The 15,240-nt window shown below is 43.4% G+C and overlaps 1 protein-coding gene across 4 annotated transcripts in view; it reads left to right on the forward strand.

The window, feature by feature from the left end:
• Positions 1–1,616: 1,616 nt before the first annotated feature.
• The window catches only part of ASAP2 (ArfGAP with SH3 domain, ankyrin repeat and PH domain 2), a 96,064-nt gene continuing 82,440 nt past the window's right edge, over positions 1,617–15,240 (forward strand). For 2 of the 4 annotated variants that reach the window (XM_075414807.1, XM_075414810.1), the window contains exon 1: positions 1,747–2,091. In XM_075414807.1, coding sequence (XP_075270922.1) covers positions 1,966–2,091 — 126 coding nt within the window. In that variant the 5' untranslated portion in view covers positions 1,747–1,965. Of the gene's footprint in view, positions 2,092–3,458; positions 3,533–4,712; positions 4,842–15,240 lie in introns of all 4 variants that reach the window. The other 2 variants (XM_075414809.1, XM_075414808.1) reach the window with 2 other exon arrangements.

Genomic DNA, 15,240 nt, shown 5'->3' on the forward strand with positions numbered 1-15,240 from the left:
GGAAAAAGTAAAACTCTAGTATTATTTGCCTTTCAGACTCCAAGTTTTTCATCCCCTTCAAAATTTCTAAATAAATATGCCACATTGGAAGATATGATAGATAGTTTAAGAATGCTAGTTTGGGTAATAACGTGGTAAGTTTTGCTCTAAAGGTACCAGCATCAGCTGATACAAAAATGAAGATGTAACATCACACATATTTTTAGCAAGAATGAATATTTATACTCAACCTGGTCACAAATATACTCATTTATTATGTGACATACAAATACAGACAAGAAGTTTAATGCATTAGCACTGGAAAAATTTATACCCATACATGCCCTGTTACCTGAAACATGCACAAGTCTTAAGGAGGAGAGGGGTTTATAATACAAAATTATATGGAGACAGAAGTTAAAAACAAAATAATGGTGGTGATATGAGAGAAAATAATTAGAATGGAAAAACTAGTAAGAATTAGAACAAAGAAAGCACATGCAGATAGTCACTGCTCATTCACCTGCTTTGCTACAACCAGTAAACGTTGTTGACAAGCTTCATCATTTCTGTTAAACCAGAACTTTGTATAACAGTAACAAGGATTGCAAAGGGCAGTAATACTGGGCTAGGCCTGCAGTTATTTATTTGGACATTTTACAAACTGCAGCAAAAGAGTACCTGCTTAGTCATCTGAATTCCCTGGAGAGTTTTAAATCACCATAATAAAGAATCACTTACAGCAAGCTAGCAACTGTATCACCAGAGGGGAGTGAAAGAGCCACAGGAGAGTTTCTGGGCCAAAATACAGACTTCTAAAGCTTTCTGCACTAACAGGCTGGAAGTCCTAAGGGCTTTGAGGCCAAGAGAAACCACCGCCATGGATCACGTTCTCATATTCCCAACGCAACCAAGCACCATGCCCGCTCGGTGACACCTCGCCAGCCTCCCTCCTGCTGCGTCAGCCGCGAACCCCACCGCTGGGGATGAGTTTTGCACTTTCTGCCTCCATTCATCCTTGTGGCTTTATATTGAAGAACAAGGCGTCTCCCTCCCTGGTAACAACGCTTGGAGTACAGCAAAAGCTTTCTAAGAATTTAGATCTAGATGTTACTTAGCCTACAAGTATTTTTGCACGGGCCTCTTGGGAACGACAGCATTTCTGAACTTCAGCTCCCTCGAAACTAGGCAGCGGATCCGTAAAAAAGATTAAACTGTCGAAATGTAGAGGTGAACTGTGAGGGGAGAGACTGTCCCTGCCACCGCAGGGCAGCGACGGAGGGGACAGTGCAGAGACCTGTCTTGTGGGCTTCCACCCGCCGCTCCTCGCATCAGGCAGGCATCGCACCGCACCTTCCCCTGCCCTTGGGTTCCTGTTGTTGTTGTCGTTAAACACCATCTTAATTACACGGCTGGTTTTGTCCTGCCTGTCCCTGGGATTACCCAGCCGGCGCTCGCCGTTAGACCCTCGCTGCTCCTCTCCCCGTCTGCCTGCTTCTCCTCGGCGGAGATCGGGAGAGAGGGCGGGGACCGCCATCTTCTGAGGGCGGGCGCCGGGGGGCAAGTGCGTGGCTGCGGGTCTCCTCCGGCTTGCGGCGACCGAGGGGGGGCATGGGGGGGGTCATTCGGCCTCGCCTCGGCCCGCCTCCGCCCTGCGTGTGAGGGAGAACGCGTGAGGGAGGGCGCGGTGCGCAGGCAGCTCCCGCCGCCGCCTCCTCTCCCCCGCCCCGCTCGCCGCTGGGCGTGTGCCCGGCCCCCGGTGCTGCGTGACGGCGCGGGGAGGAGGAGTGTGGGTGCGGGGAGTTTCCTTGTGTGGCGGCGCAGGAACAACGCGGCTCCAGACGGCGGGGCCGCGAGGAGGGCGCTGCCGCCGCCGCCGGTCGCCGAGCGATGTGAGGGGGGAGCCCCTCTGGGCCCTCCCCTCCCCCCGGAGCCGCCTGCTTTCCCCCTCTCCCCTCCCCTCGCCCCGCTCATCCCCGCCCCGCCATGCCGGACCAGATCTCCGTGTCGGAATTCGTGTCCGAGACCAATGAGGATTACAAGTCACCCACCGCCTCCAACTTCACCACCCGGATGGCCCAGTGCAGGAACACGGTGGCGGCCATCGAGGAGGTGAGCCCCGGGAGGGGAGGCGCGGCGGGGCGGGGAGCGGGCTGCGCAGCCCCCTCCGGCCTGGCTGCCCGCCGCGGCGGCGGCAGAGAACAAGGCGCTACCGGCGCTGGCTCCTGCCGCTCCCTCTCCCCGCCCGGCCCCGAGGAGCGCCCTCGGCTGCCGCTGGGAGGAAATGGGGCTCGCCGGGGCGGAGAGGGGAAAGCAAAGGAGCGGTGGGGGAAGGGCCGAGGCGCTGCTCCCCCGGCCAGCGGGGTTCGCGCTCAGCCCGCCTCCCCGCTCTGAGCTTGGCGCACGGCGGGGCAGGGGTGCCGGCCGTCGCCCCCCCCGCGTCTCTCAGCCTGGGGGCAGCGGGGCCCGAGGAGCCCCGAGCCGGTCGGTTCCGCCCGTCTGCCCTCCTTACCTGGAGGGGACTTGAACTCTCCAGGCTCCCCCTTCCTTCACAGCGACACCTGAGCCGCCTCGGCCCCACCGCCCCTCCTTCCCGCCCCGCCGGCTGCCGGGGGGGGGGGGCTTCGGCCCTGGGGCAGCCCCGGGGGTCCGGGGGGTTGGACCGTCCTTTCCCCCATGTGTCTGTGTCCGCCTGCCTGCTGGCACAGGTGGGATTTAATCTTCTTTCCAGTCCCCGCGCATCGACATTGAAACCAAAGCTCCTTCTCCGCTCGGGTGTATGCTCTAAGGTCGCCTTCCCTCAGGAAACGCCTCTCCAGGGTCGTGAGGCGAGGGCGCGGCGCCGGTTCGGCCTCCGCTCGGTGCGCGGGAGCCTGCGCCGCCCCCCCCGTGCCTCCTCCCGGGCCGCCGGGGCTTCGCCTGAGCCGCTTTTGTCTCGCGAAGAGAGCTGGTTTGGGCTTCTTTCTGTAAAGGTCCTCGAAACGTGCCGTTGAACCCGGTGGTGAGAGCCCTCCCTGCCGGGGAGGGTGGCTGCCGGCGCTGGGGAGGGGGAGAGACTCTCTTCCCTGCCGACTCGAAGCGGAGGGAGAGCTGGGACAGGTCTGAACACAGCGGGAGGGCATTCCGCATCCCAGTCGTACGGGCACAATGAGATGAGAAGCGCGGCTGTGTGGCTTGATTCCTCTGGCAGCTTCTCTGGAGTAACTTGTGGGAGGGGGGAGTCTTGCTTGTGGTGCAGATTAATTTGCTCCATCTACCTGTTACATCGGTTCTTGCTTACAGTGTGTGTTTAGTTGACTTGTTTTGCAGTGAGCATATATTTCAAAAAGAGCCTCTTCAGCAAAAAGAATCTTGTCAGTAGTTGATGTCCCGTCTTTCAAAAGAACTGCCACTAGCAATGGATTATTAACGTGTCTTAAGTGAACAAAACACAGGTTAGGTGTTTAAACACCCTTTTCAAGATTTTCCTGTTTTGCCAGTTTCCAAAACCACTAAAGCAAGGAGCTGAATTCAAAATAATCTGCGCAGAAGGAGTTACTGTTTTGTTCCTGAGGTAATTTTCTTCCCTGCAAGCTTGCACTTAAATGCCTGGATTTAATTATACCTTATTAACCTGACAGTCTTAAAATCAACAATTCTGTGTCAAAGACAACTTTTTCTTAAAGAATATTTATGATAGCAAATCACTTTAGTTGTAAGGTAGAGCTGCTTAATAACTGATTAACACAAAAATGAAGGTAGTGTAAGCGTTTGGGTCAAAGACGGTTTTGCTGGAGCAAGGGATTTTTATTACAAGTCTCACAAAAATTGGTCTTTCTCTAAGCCTCAATTTAAAGCTGTATGGTTGCAAAAATGTCATATAATTTCTCAGGCAAAAGATGCAAAAAAGTTTTTGTGTTTAGTTTTTATGTCTGGTGATACAAAATTTATATATGATGACATGAAATTTGTGACCTATGTTAAGGTCTTTTAAAGATTCAACTCAGTAAGTTTCATCTTGAAGGACTTTTTTTTTTTTGCATTGAGAATTGTACACATTTAAAAATTTGAATATGGTGGATTCCTTTCTTATTTAATCTGTCTGCTTTCCATTTGTTTTTGTGTCGGAACTCTGATACACTTCTGTTTTGATTTTTAAAGAAACTCAGTCAGTATGTTAAATCTTTGTATCTCTGCGTATTTCGATATTAGATGCTGTCTGCTAGCTTAGATACAAAAATTATCTTTTGTGATAATGATGATAAAGAATGTGCTTAAGTGTCTTACAGATCTAAGTAGAGTTTGCAAGGCAGGAGGTGAGAGACTGCACTGGCTATTGCTGTTCCTAGTAGTATTGATCTATCTAGCACTTCTGGCAAAATATCAGCAGTTGCTGCCTGTTTGTGCTGCTGTCCTAAAGCATGTGTTGAAATGACTACTGAATTTTTTTCTTTGTGATTTATCGAGAGCAACAAACAAATTTTCATGGTTTCAAAACTGTGAAATCTTTCTTCAGACTTCTTGGGTTTGGAAATACTCAGGTCCTTTAGCATGATGTGCCTGGTTGTTCAGGTTAAATGTGATCCTTTGATAAAAAGGATCTATAAATTGTGTAATAGAGAAGTCAGTGCTCAGCACCTTGTTTCTAAAAAGCTAGGCAAGAATTAGATCATCAACTTGTTGTGAACTAGGTCTTAGTAAAGTATGCATCTAAAAATATACAGGTAATACAAAGAACCTGTTTGCATTTCCAGTGTCACAAGTGCCGTGAAGCATTGGTTACCAGTGCGTGCTGCTCCGTTGCAGTAGACAGTACAGTTCTGAAAACCAGGCAGTCTGGCTGTGTATGATTTAGGGAACGTGTTACTCGGAGCAGTTAATAGGTAAGTTGAAACCGTGCTGACTGTGGTTTTGTATATGCATTGATTTTAACAAGCGACTGTAAGAGCTAGTTTATTAACTGAAGACAGTTAAGTTTTCTTTTCCAGAATATTGTATATATCCTGAATATATTGAATCAACAAATTACCTGGTTAATACTGATACTTTGAGGATGTCTCTTAACTGCTTTTCCCAGCAAATCTGGTTCTGGAGCGGAGTATGCAACTGCCTGCATGAAGCCGGCTTGAGTCTCCCAAGCCTTGGCGCTCGGTTGGAAGCAGAGGCGCAGCGGGAGGCAGTGCAAGAGCACAGTAGGTGGGTGGGGGCTAGTGAGAGTTGTTAGCCTGCGCCCAGCTCTGTGCAAACACAGGAATCTGTTTCCAGATCCCAATGGGAAGTCTTTTGCACTTACCATTAACACCGCTGGCTACCAGTTTTGTAATTCTGTCTTAATTAGCAGGTATCTTATAGTGTCTTTAAAGTTTAGTTAATGAGGCCTTGCTTTCAGTGATGGAGTGGAAGAGGCTTGTTAAGTGAGGAAATCAATAAGATGTCTGACAATTATAAGTGTATAATTTACTGATATGTCTGTGTGGGCAGTGGTATTGCCTTAAATCATTTTTTTCTGAACTCGGATTAACTGACCTCTGTCAGTTGCAGAATATTACTGATTTTTAGTATTAGTTGAAAATGCTTGAGTTTTACTGTTTTATGTGATCGAATACACCAATTATAAACCTCTGATCATGGCTTTTGAGATCACCAGAAGCGCCTGCAGTGCAGTCTGGGAACTGGTGCCTATTCAAACACTTGGAGAAAGAGAATCTGATCCTCCGCTCTCGGTAGCGGAAAAGGGATTAGGAGAGGCATGCTCGTGGAACACAACGTGTTTTCAAAGGAAAAGGAATCATGTAATTTCTGCATTGTTCTCAGATTAGGATGTTGCTTAGCCGAATGTTGGGGATCTTTAGCTTCTGCTGAAACAAAATCACAATTAAGCAGTATATGTCACAGGCCCTTACAGGTTACTGTTTAATCTTTGCGTGTATGATAGTGACTGAGATTAAACAAGTTTTAATTGATAGAGTGCAGAGCATAGTCACATGATTGGGGGAGAGGTTGCTTGAAATCAGTAATCTAGTCTGACAAGTGCAGTCTTTTTAGTTGACTGTTTCAATTAAAGGTCCCAGGATCTAAAAATGTATGGTGACCATTCTTAAGCCATGAACGTTTCAAAATCTGATTTTAGTACTGCTGTTACTTAGTACATGCACTTCTTTCTTTTATGTGCTGTAAGTTACCTAAAATAGTCCCTAAACTGTAATGGAGCCTGCAAAGTGGTCCTGGTAGCTGTGATCATGAAAGATTTTTAGAAATTATTTTATAGAGTAGTTAAATTAATAGAATCCAAGTGTGCCACTTTTTTTTGAAGCATGGATTGAATTTTATAGGAAAAACTGGAACTGAAGCCTGTAAAAATATACCTATTTATTTCTATTCTGCCTGTGTATTATGGTCCAGTGCTTCTGGACCAAGAAAGAAGGGTGGGGGGCTGTTGTGCAGTCTGCTATGTAAACAGAGAGCAGCAGACAGTTCATATGCCGAAGACATTTCCATCTAAGTCAGGACTTGAGGTGCCAAGTGTTACCCTACCTACTTAAACTTCACTGCATGCACAGATTTCCCTATAAAGAGAGGAGATTGGAAACATTGAGAGAAGTCTAATAGGTTACTGGAACACCCTCCCGAGCATGGTAGCACTTGCTGCTGGGGTGAATGTGTTCTAGGAAGTAGACAGGACAAACGTGTGCTGGAAAGATGTAAAACATACAACCAAAATAAACAATGTAGTGGCAGCAAAGATAGTCTTAGCTCTCTGGATAGAAATAGCATTTAATTGTTTGGGGTCTATTTAAAAGACACTTTTCAGGAATTTCGGTAAAATTCGTGAAATTAATGTTAAAGCCATAATTTGTAATTTCAAGTCTCTACTTGTCTTTGCTCTATAAGTCCATGGTTATTGCACCTCAAAGATTCTGTTATTTTACAGTTTAAAGGATGGAGGGGGGTGATAGTGTGTAATTTCTAGTCCTAGAAACGCAGCATGTCATTTGTGTATTGAATTTTTTCATTCCTTACTGTCACTTATAATGCAAGACTTCTGTATCAGACGTGGTAACAACTTCTTGCCACCTAAGGTAATCCTACAGTTTTGAACTGGCTTGGAGAAGTGTAAGGGATCGATGCTTATTGCATTTCATTCCCTCTTGTACATTAAAATTCTGTAATTCTCTCCGCTTCATTTTGGTTCTGGAAAGCTAACGAGGGCGAGAGGTAATAACAGCATGGCAAGGTGGGCAAATGTGAGACTGGATACATGCATATGCATATGTGTTTTGAAAATTTATACTTTCCTTGTCATGTATTTTTTGCTTGTTATGTCTTTAGGATTGGAGTTCTGTCTTCCTGTACAATGTGGTTGTGACTTGCTTTTGAAAGCTTTGTGAAGGTGTTTTCATATACTTTGAGAAGCAGTGGGAAATGTAATATATTGCAGTTTGTTTGGGGAAATTTACTACTATTATTTATATATTTCCTTTTAACAAAATGTATCTTTGTGCCCACTATAGCGTGGTCTTTTGTAGAACATACCTGCACACTTTTCTTACCTCATTACTAAACACGGTTCTATAAATACATGTTATTTAAAAATTTTTGTGTTCCACTTCTGCTTCCTTTCTGAAATCGTGGTTCTCTGTCATCAGCATCCAGGTTTCTGGACAAGTCATTATGACACATATGGCATGATGATTTCAAAAGGAGTGTGGGAATTTTTTTTCCTTTTTGAGAAGAATATAGAGAATGGAATTTGCAGAAATACAGGAGCTAAATTGTAGGGCTTCAGCTGGAGCTTTGTGCATATTTTAAAATACAGAATTTAAACATTTAAAGTAAAAACAATGTGCAGTCAGTTAAAACAATTTCAAGCCATGTAAGTAGATTGCTGTGCACCTTACCCTGGTGTATTTCATGATTCATCTGCTTCCTATTACCAAATGCCCCCATTCCCCATAGGAGGGTCAGTGGAAAATATGTACATTTCTGAAGTATTTTACTAACCGTGGCTTTTGTCTTTTGATTTTTCCCTAGTGATGCTGCATTTCTCAGAACCATCTTATCTGGATTTAGTGTACTTCATGCTGATGCTAAAAGAGAGTAGAAGTGAAACGTGGCTAATTCTGTTTAGATTTAATCCACTTTCACTTCCTCTTCTCATCTTCATGTTGTTCTCTGTGTACCATGATACACAGCAATGCTAGGTAAAGGTGAGGCCTTTGTTCTGAAAGGTATTGCAAAGTCCCAGGACAAAAGCCTAATCCCCCCTCCAAAGCGCTTACAGTCCACATGTCAAGTGGACTTGGCTGATGAATACTGGTGGAGGAGTCCAAGGAAACTTAATGCACCTGACTAGTGTACTGTGTTTGTATCTGAACCACTGTGAAGTGGTTTCTTTTTATTCATATTCATTAGAGTAGCGGTTCTTAAACATTTTAGTTCAATTCTTAAATCTTTTTTTTTTTTTTATAATTTGCACCTTCCATATGTATGTGTATATACATGTATATATTGTATACAACCATTCCCTCTCTAAACTCATGCACCCCAGCCTCTGAGCCTCACTCCTAACAACCCACCCAATCTGTCTGCCCCACTTCCGCAGAAACACATAACCTTTGCACCTGAAGCTCCAGAAATGTTGGGCCTAGCCCTGTTTAGGTTAGCTCTTCCCTCCGTTGTCTTGGGTATCACGCTTTTCCATGCTTTCTTGATGTTTACAGTCTCCTTATCTCTCTTAATTTCTGGAAACTCCTTTGCCACAGAGATGGTGGGTGCTTTGCCCTGCCTCCGTGGAGCTCCCAAGCCTTGCCCCCTCTGCAGCGGCCTTGGCCCAGCCCTGCCCATGGTGCTGGGGCTCCGATGGGCTTCACGTGAACCTGGGGTGCCTCTCATGGATGGGCTAGTGTCAAGAGTTATTGCTTGCCCTCAGTCCTCACTGGCTCTAAATAAATGTTATATTCTTAATGAAGTTACTAGAGAGGGAAGAAGAGATGATCTCTGGGTGAGATCTTTCTGCAGCTTCTCCAGCTATGGGGATGTCTTCTGTCCTCGCTCCCTTTCCTATTCTATGTTTAGTGATCTGTATACCTCAGAAGAATTTGTGGGTACTGTAAAACATGAGTGTTGGTAAGATAAGTACCAGCTAAGCGTTGGTAAGAAAACATGAAGGTGTGATTCTAAAAAAAAAGGGTGTTTGTGGCTGGAGTTAGTCTGATCAGAGGGTGGGGGAGTCATGAGTAACAAAAGGTGATTGGTGTTGCCTGCTAATAAGTATTAGAATCAAAGACCACTGTCTTACATTTGATGTGGAGGAGAGTGCTGTTACGAGATGGATTCGCATAGAAGAGAAACCAAAAGGTTTAGTATCATGAGTGGATGTGACTGAGGAAGACTCTATATGTCAAGGCTAAAATGTTGAAATAATCAAGATTAAATGATGAGATCATGGATAAAAACCTTAGCTTAGAGTGAAAGGCTTTATTTTGGAGGTACTGTGCAGAATTAGACACATTTCAGTTGAAGAGAACCAGTTGGTTGTGGTCTAGTAAAGCGGCTGTCTGCTAACATGGCAAGTATGGAGGAAGAGCGCAAGAGGAATAAATAAGAGCTGCATTTCAGCCACATTATCGTCAGGCATCTGTGATGACGAGTCAAGATGCTGGCTTTTACAGAAGGAAACAAATAGGAGCAGGGAAAGCTAATGTGAGAATCGCTGATCTAAAGGCAGGAATCAAGTGGATGTTGTGGATAAGACTGGAGACAAGTAAAGTGTTTGTTGAATGATGTGGGCTCACTTCATTGTGTACTAAAAGCAAAACAAAGAAACTGAAAGCAAAAACAAGGCAAAACAAGCAAAACAAGTTGTATTTAGGGAAAAAGTCATTAAATTGAGAGCTGTTGAGGTCAGCAGAACTGAGGAGTTTGTCCTAAAGCATGAAGAATGTTCATGAAGTACCCCAAGAAAGGGGAAAATTATGGGAAAAACTACAAACTTGAAACACACCACAAAGAGTGTCACAAATGAGCAGAGTCTGTCAGAAATAGGAAGAAAAAGCCAAGTAGTCAGAGGGAAGTTTTGCGTTAACGAGTATGTGTAAAGATAAAAGACAAATTTGTGAAAGTCGAGTTTCTTCAGGAATGACAGCAGGCAGTAAGGAAAACAAAAATACTCTTTAAGCACGTAGAGTTGTGAGGAGAAAAAGAAAGGATAATGCACAGTTAGAATGTAGTAGTGTTGGAGGTAGTATAGGTATTGCCAAATGTAAATGAATGCTCTGCTGCAGTTTTTGAAGTGTGGGAGAAGGTGGAATGGATAGCAGGAATACAAATGCAAGTAAGCAAAGCAATAAACAAAACTGTGAGCTTAAACTGCAAAGTTTATGGGGGCTGGGTAGCTTATTTTCCAGGATTCTGAGAGAACTAGGATGGTAACTAGCAAATACTTCTAACAAATCCTCTGAAGACTAGAATGCTGTCTGATTTAAGCACAGAGGGTTAAAAAAGCAGGGATAGAGAGAAAGAGGATTAAAAAAGCAGGGATGGAGAGAGGACGAGAAGTATTTACAGCTAGTGAAAATTATTGCAATGGATGCAGAAATGCAGACTATGACTGTTAAATTGAGGAGGGGAGGTGTTCGTACTCAAAGATTGTGAGTATCCCTGGATGAGTGGCAGGCTAGCAAAGTAGTCTGTTGCTCTTCCTGCTTTCATAAATGCTTGAAAAATACTGTAAATGAGTATTAACAGCAACTGCCCCTGCTAATGCAGGAAGACAGTACTTTCACGTTTGCTTTCGTTTTTTAAGTTGTAGCATAGTCATGGAACAACAGAAGTTTGGTGTTTGTAACTATTGATTTTATTGCAAGCTGATAGTAGGATTGTTTGTTTCTCTTTTTTTCCTAGCCTTTTCCCCACACAGTCTCACATTTGTTCGCACCAAGGTCAAGCTCTTCTTTATGCAAAAAGCTTACTGTATATAGTTGCTCTCGCTGGGGACAGAGACAGAAGGTGGAAGAGTTTTGCTATTAGATATGAGATTTTCTGTGATTAAGATGACCACCAGCTTCTTTTATTTCTATTAAATCTAGACTTCTTTCATGAAGTCTACATCAATGTAGGGATTAAGTGGAGGACTAAATTTGGCTAGGAAACAACAAAAAATGGGAACACAAGAAAAAAAGCCTAAAGGTTCAGAGGAATTAACAGGAACTGCAAAGGCAGGAGGAGTGCGGCAATTTTTATGCAGACAGAGGATGTGGAGGGAGGGCTAATGTGAGAAGGATCAGTATAGTACAGAGGCAGGCAGGGATATAGGGAAGGGATGGTGATGGAGGAAAGTGGATAAGTGTGAATCATAGCTACATCCTACTGTATAGTTTAGGACAGTGGAAGAAGAGTTATATATCTAGAAAATGGGGCATAGTACTAAATGTTATGCAGACTTTATTAGCTGTTGTATATATCTCCATTTTATTTGGAAAGTGAAAATAGTTTACCTTATGGGGGAGAATTTATCGTTGGAGGAACTGAGATACAGCGCTGTAACTGAATGGCTTTGTTCTTATGAGTGATGCTGCTTTGCAGGAAGTAGCCTTGGGTAGTGTGATTCAGTACTTTTCATCTAGAGTAGCAGGCTTTGTTTTCAAATGAGTAGGTGTTGGACAGGATTTGAAAAATTTGCTTCTTTGTATATGTGAACTCTTTCACAAAAATATTTACTACGGAAGTGACATGTTGTGCAGTGAAGTGTATTTCTTTGGAGTATATTCTTTAAGAGGTGGCTGTAAAATTTAACATGAAAGAATTTATAGTGTAAATTCTAGCGTCTGACTTGTTAAACCAAGAAGAAATAGAGAATTGAGAGGGAAGGCTGAAACTCTGCTCCTTATTGTCTCGGAGCAGCATGGTGTATAGAACCACCTGCTGTTTGTGGACCCCTCAGCTATCCCTGATTAAAGATCAGATTATCAATGTAGTTCTAGTCTGAAATCTATTAATTCTGTCTAGGCATTATGCTAAGTATGTGTGTAGATACATCAAAACAGCTGAAGTGATTAGAGCTGAACAAATTACTTTCCTGTTCCTGAAAGCTTTAGATATAAGAAGGGAAAAAAGTAGTGAAATGATGTGAACATACTGATTTTTCTCATGTTTTATGGCTTCTGTTCTTTGTTAGTGAAAGATTTCTTTCCTAGGATATGCAATGTCAAGGAAGCTTAGACTGTATTCTAGGGAAGTCAACTTAGAAACAAATGCATTTACTAATCATTTTAAGCCCCTTCAATCAAACAGGATTACTGTTTGACTATGGCAATAGGAGTGGAAATTTCCTTAGCACATGCAAACACAGAGCCCCTGCACTGTTGTCCCATGCAAAACATGCACTATAGAGTCTTGCAAAGCATGTGTTTTTAATCATTTGTTTGTTTTCCAGAACTGTAGGTGTATGTTACACAACAACAGAAAAAATACCATCAGAGTCCTCCTACACTTTGAGGTCCACGTAGACTAGATGCTAGCTGTGCTGGAGAGAGTAGCATTGAAGAAGCAGTGAAGTAGTAAATCTTTTGTAAGCTGCTTTTTGTTTGATTTCGTTCATTCTTCTGCTTGGTTCATTCTCTTCTGTTGCTTAACTGCTCTGGTTGTGGATGACAAGCTTTTCATGTAAGTATTTTCAGTCAGTCATCTTTGTGCTAGTGATGGAGTGGTAGTGTTTGCCACTGCCTTCCCTGTCCCCCAAACCATGTGGATGTGGTGATGGTGCAAGGACACAAGGTGCTTGGTTATGTGTAGATTCAGGTGTTTGTCTCTTCAGTTTCAGTCAGTTGATCCAGTAGCTGTTTGCTATTTCTTTTTAAGAACACGACAAAAATGCTGATAGGCCTGGACCTGCTTCTCTGTTCTAAACTGCTTCAATTTTAAATGAAGTTGTTCAACTTCTTGTCTTAGCAGCTGTGTATGAATTTACCTTCCTAATGCTCAGTGGTATGGGGAAGTACTGTTTACTCCTTTTTATAGATACCTTCTATGTATGTGAACTCCCTAATTACTTTGGCAAAGGTCACCCTGCGGGGAAAGGTTTTATTTTGACATCAAATATGATGTAAATGGATGTTTTATATTTGCTGTTTGGTACATTAATAATTGTGTGACTTACAGTTTACTTACACGTGACAGGAGTGCCTGAACTGTTCATTTTAGTTATACTTAGGGCTGTTGAAATTCTAGTAGAATTAAAGATTGTTGTTTTCAAGACTGTAATAGTGTCTTGAGATTTCTCTAGTTGGGCACATAAAATGAATGAGAGATAAAATAATGGAGAGGTGATGTCTGATGTATTGTTTTACCTCTGCTTATTCTATTTTTGACAGCTGGTTCAGTGTTTCCCTAGGAATACTTCATACGTTTGAGGTGATTTGTCTTTGTCTCTTCTAGAGTCCCCTCTAGTTACCTGCCATTCTTTGTCATTGGAGCATGATGAAATCTAGAAGTTTCAGGCGTATCATGAACTAGATAAAGTTTGTGGGCCTTTTTTTGCCTTTCAGAATGGCCACCTCATACATATGTCTGCCAAAGATGTTTGTGATACAGATTTTATTAGTTATTTCTGTTAAGAAGTTCTCAGAGGCCTGTTAAGACTGAGGGTTGATTGTGCTACATTGCTGTACACTCTTTTCTTGGTTAATTTCTGGTCCCTATATTTATTGGATAAATAATAATAAAGAAGATAAACAAAGAAAAAGTCAAGGGGGTGCTGCATGGGGAGGGATAGGTCATTTTATGGCATCCAGCTGATCTGTGCACACACCACAAAGGTTTTCATTTTTAGGGTAGATTAAATGCATCATATATAGGGAAAACTTACTATTTGTTTTTTCATCATTTTATAGAGATTGCAACTGGGATGTCTGCCTGATTTAAGCAGAGAGTTTGAAGACTACTAAAACCAAATTAGACCATTGATGTGGGAAGTTTTGAGTGTCTGGAAAGTGTTTGATTTGTTGATTACTCCCATAAATAACTAAAAATTCTCTATTCAAAAAGTGTGTCATATGCAGAATAAAAGGGCATTATGTTCTACAAAGATTAATTCTTGTTGGCTCTGATCGTGTATAAAAAGATTCAATACTGGGGGAAAGAGTACTGAATTGAGAAATCTGCAAAAGGAAAATCCCATCAGCCTAGCTCATCATAAATGCTGTTGAGCGATAGAGGATGAGGATCAGCCTTTTCCGACAGCTGGGCTCTGAACCATAAAGGGCTTTGATGGATGCTGACAGCAGACAGAAATGCAAAAACATGAAGCTAGAGAAAAGTCTCTTGCAGGCTCAAGACCAGAGAATTATGACACGGGTAAAGGGATGGTAAAGTTTACTTGACTGTTCAGGACAGTTGTCACTGGAACTTTATCTTGTTGTCTGTGTTACTTTGTTTTACGTAATGATACGTCTTAGGATGTTGAAGCATGTAATACTAAATACATGGATATGACCATCAGCAATTGGCTAGTGCAACAGGAAAATTAAATAACTAAATAATAAATAAAGGAGTTTTATTTACACACCCTTTGTTTAAAAATGAGCCTCTGTAAAGTAAGTGCATTAAGTCTCTTACATTGCTTGTGAGATCTGTATTTTAAAGTCCAGTCATAGAATTGTAGAATAGTTCGGGTTGGAAGGGACCTCTAGAGGTCATCTAGTCCAACATCCTTGCAGCGAGCAGGGATATCTGCAACTAGACCAGGTTGCTCAGAGCCCCATCCAACCTGACCTTGAATGTTTCCAGGGATGGGGCATCCATCACCTTTCTGGGCAACCTCTTCCAGTGTTTTACCACCCTCACTGTAAAAAATGTCTTCCTTGTATCCAGTCTAAATGTACCCTCTTTTAGTTTGAAACCATTACCCTTTCTCCTGTTGCAAGAGGCTCTGCTAAAAAGATTGTCCCAATCTTTCTGATAAGCCCCTTTAAGTACTGAAAGGCCACAAGTAAGGTCTCCCTGGAGCCTTCTCTTCTCCAGGCTGAACAACCCCAACTCTCTCAGCATTTCCTCACAGGAGAGGTGTTCCAGCCCTCTGACCATTTTTGTGGCCTCCTTTGGACCCGCTCCAACAGCTCCATGTCTTTGCTGTGCTGAGGGCTCCAGAGCTGGACGCAGGACTCCAGGTGGGCTCTCGCCAGAGCAGAGGAGCAGAATCCCCTCCCTTGCCCTGCTGGCCACACTTCTCTTGATGCAGCCCAGGATGTGGTTGACCTTCTGGGCTGTGAGTGCATATTGTCAGCT

The sequence above is a fragment of the Opisthocomus hoazin genome, chromosome 2 (genome assembly GCF_030867145.1).
Source record: "Opisthocomus hoazin isolate bOpiHoa1 chromosome 2, bOpiHoa1.hap1, whole genome shotgun sequence".
Taxonomy (NCBI): Eukaryota; Metazoa; Chordata; class Aves; order Opisthocomiformes; family Opisthocomidae; genus Opisthocomus; species Opisthocomus hoazin.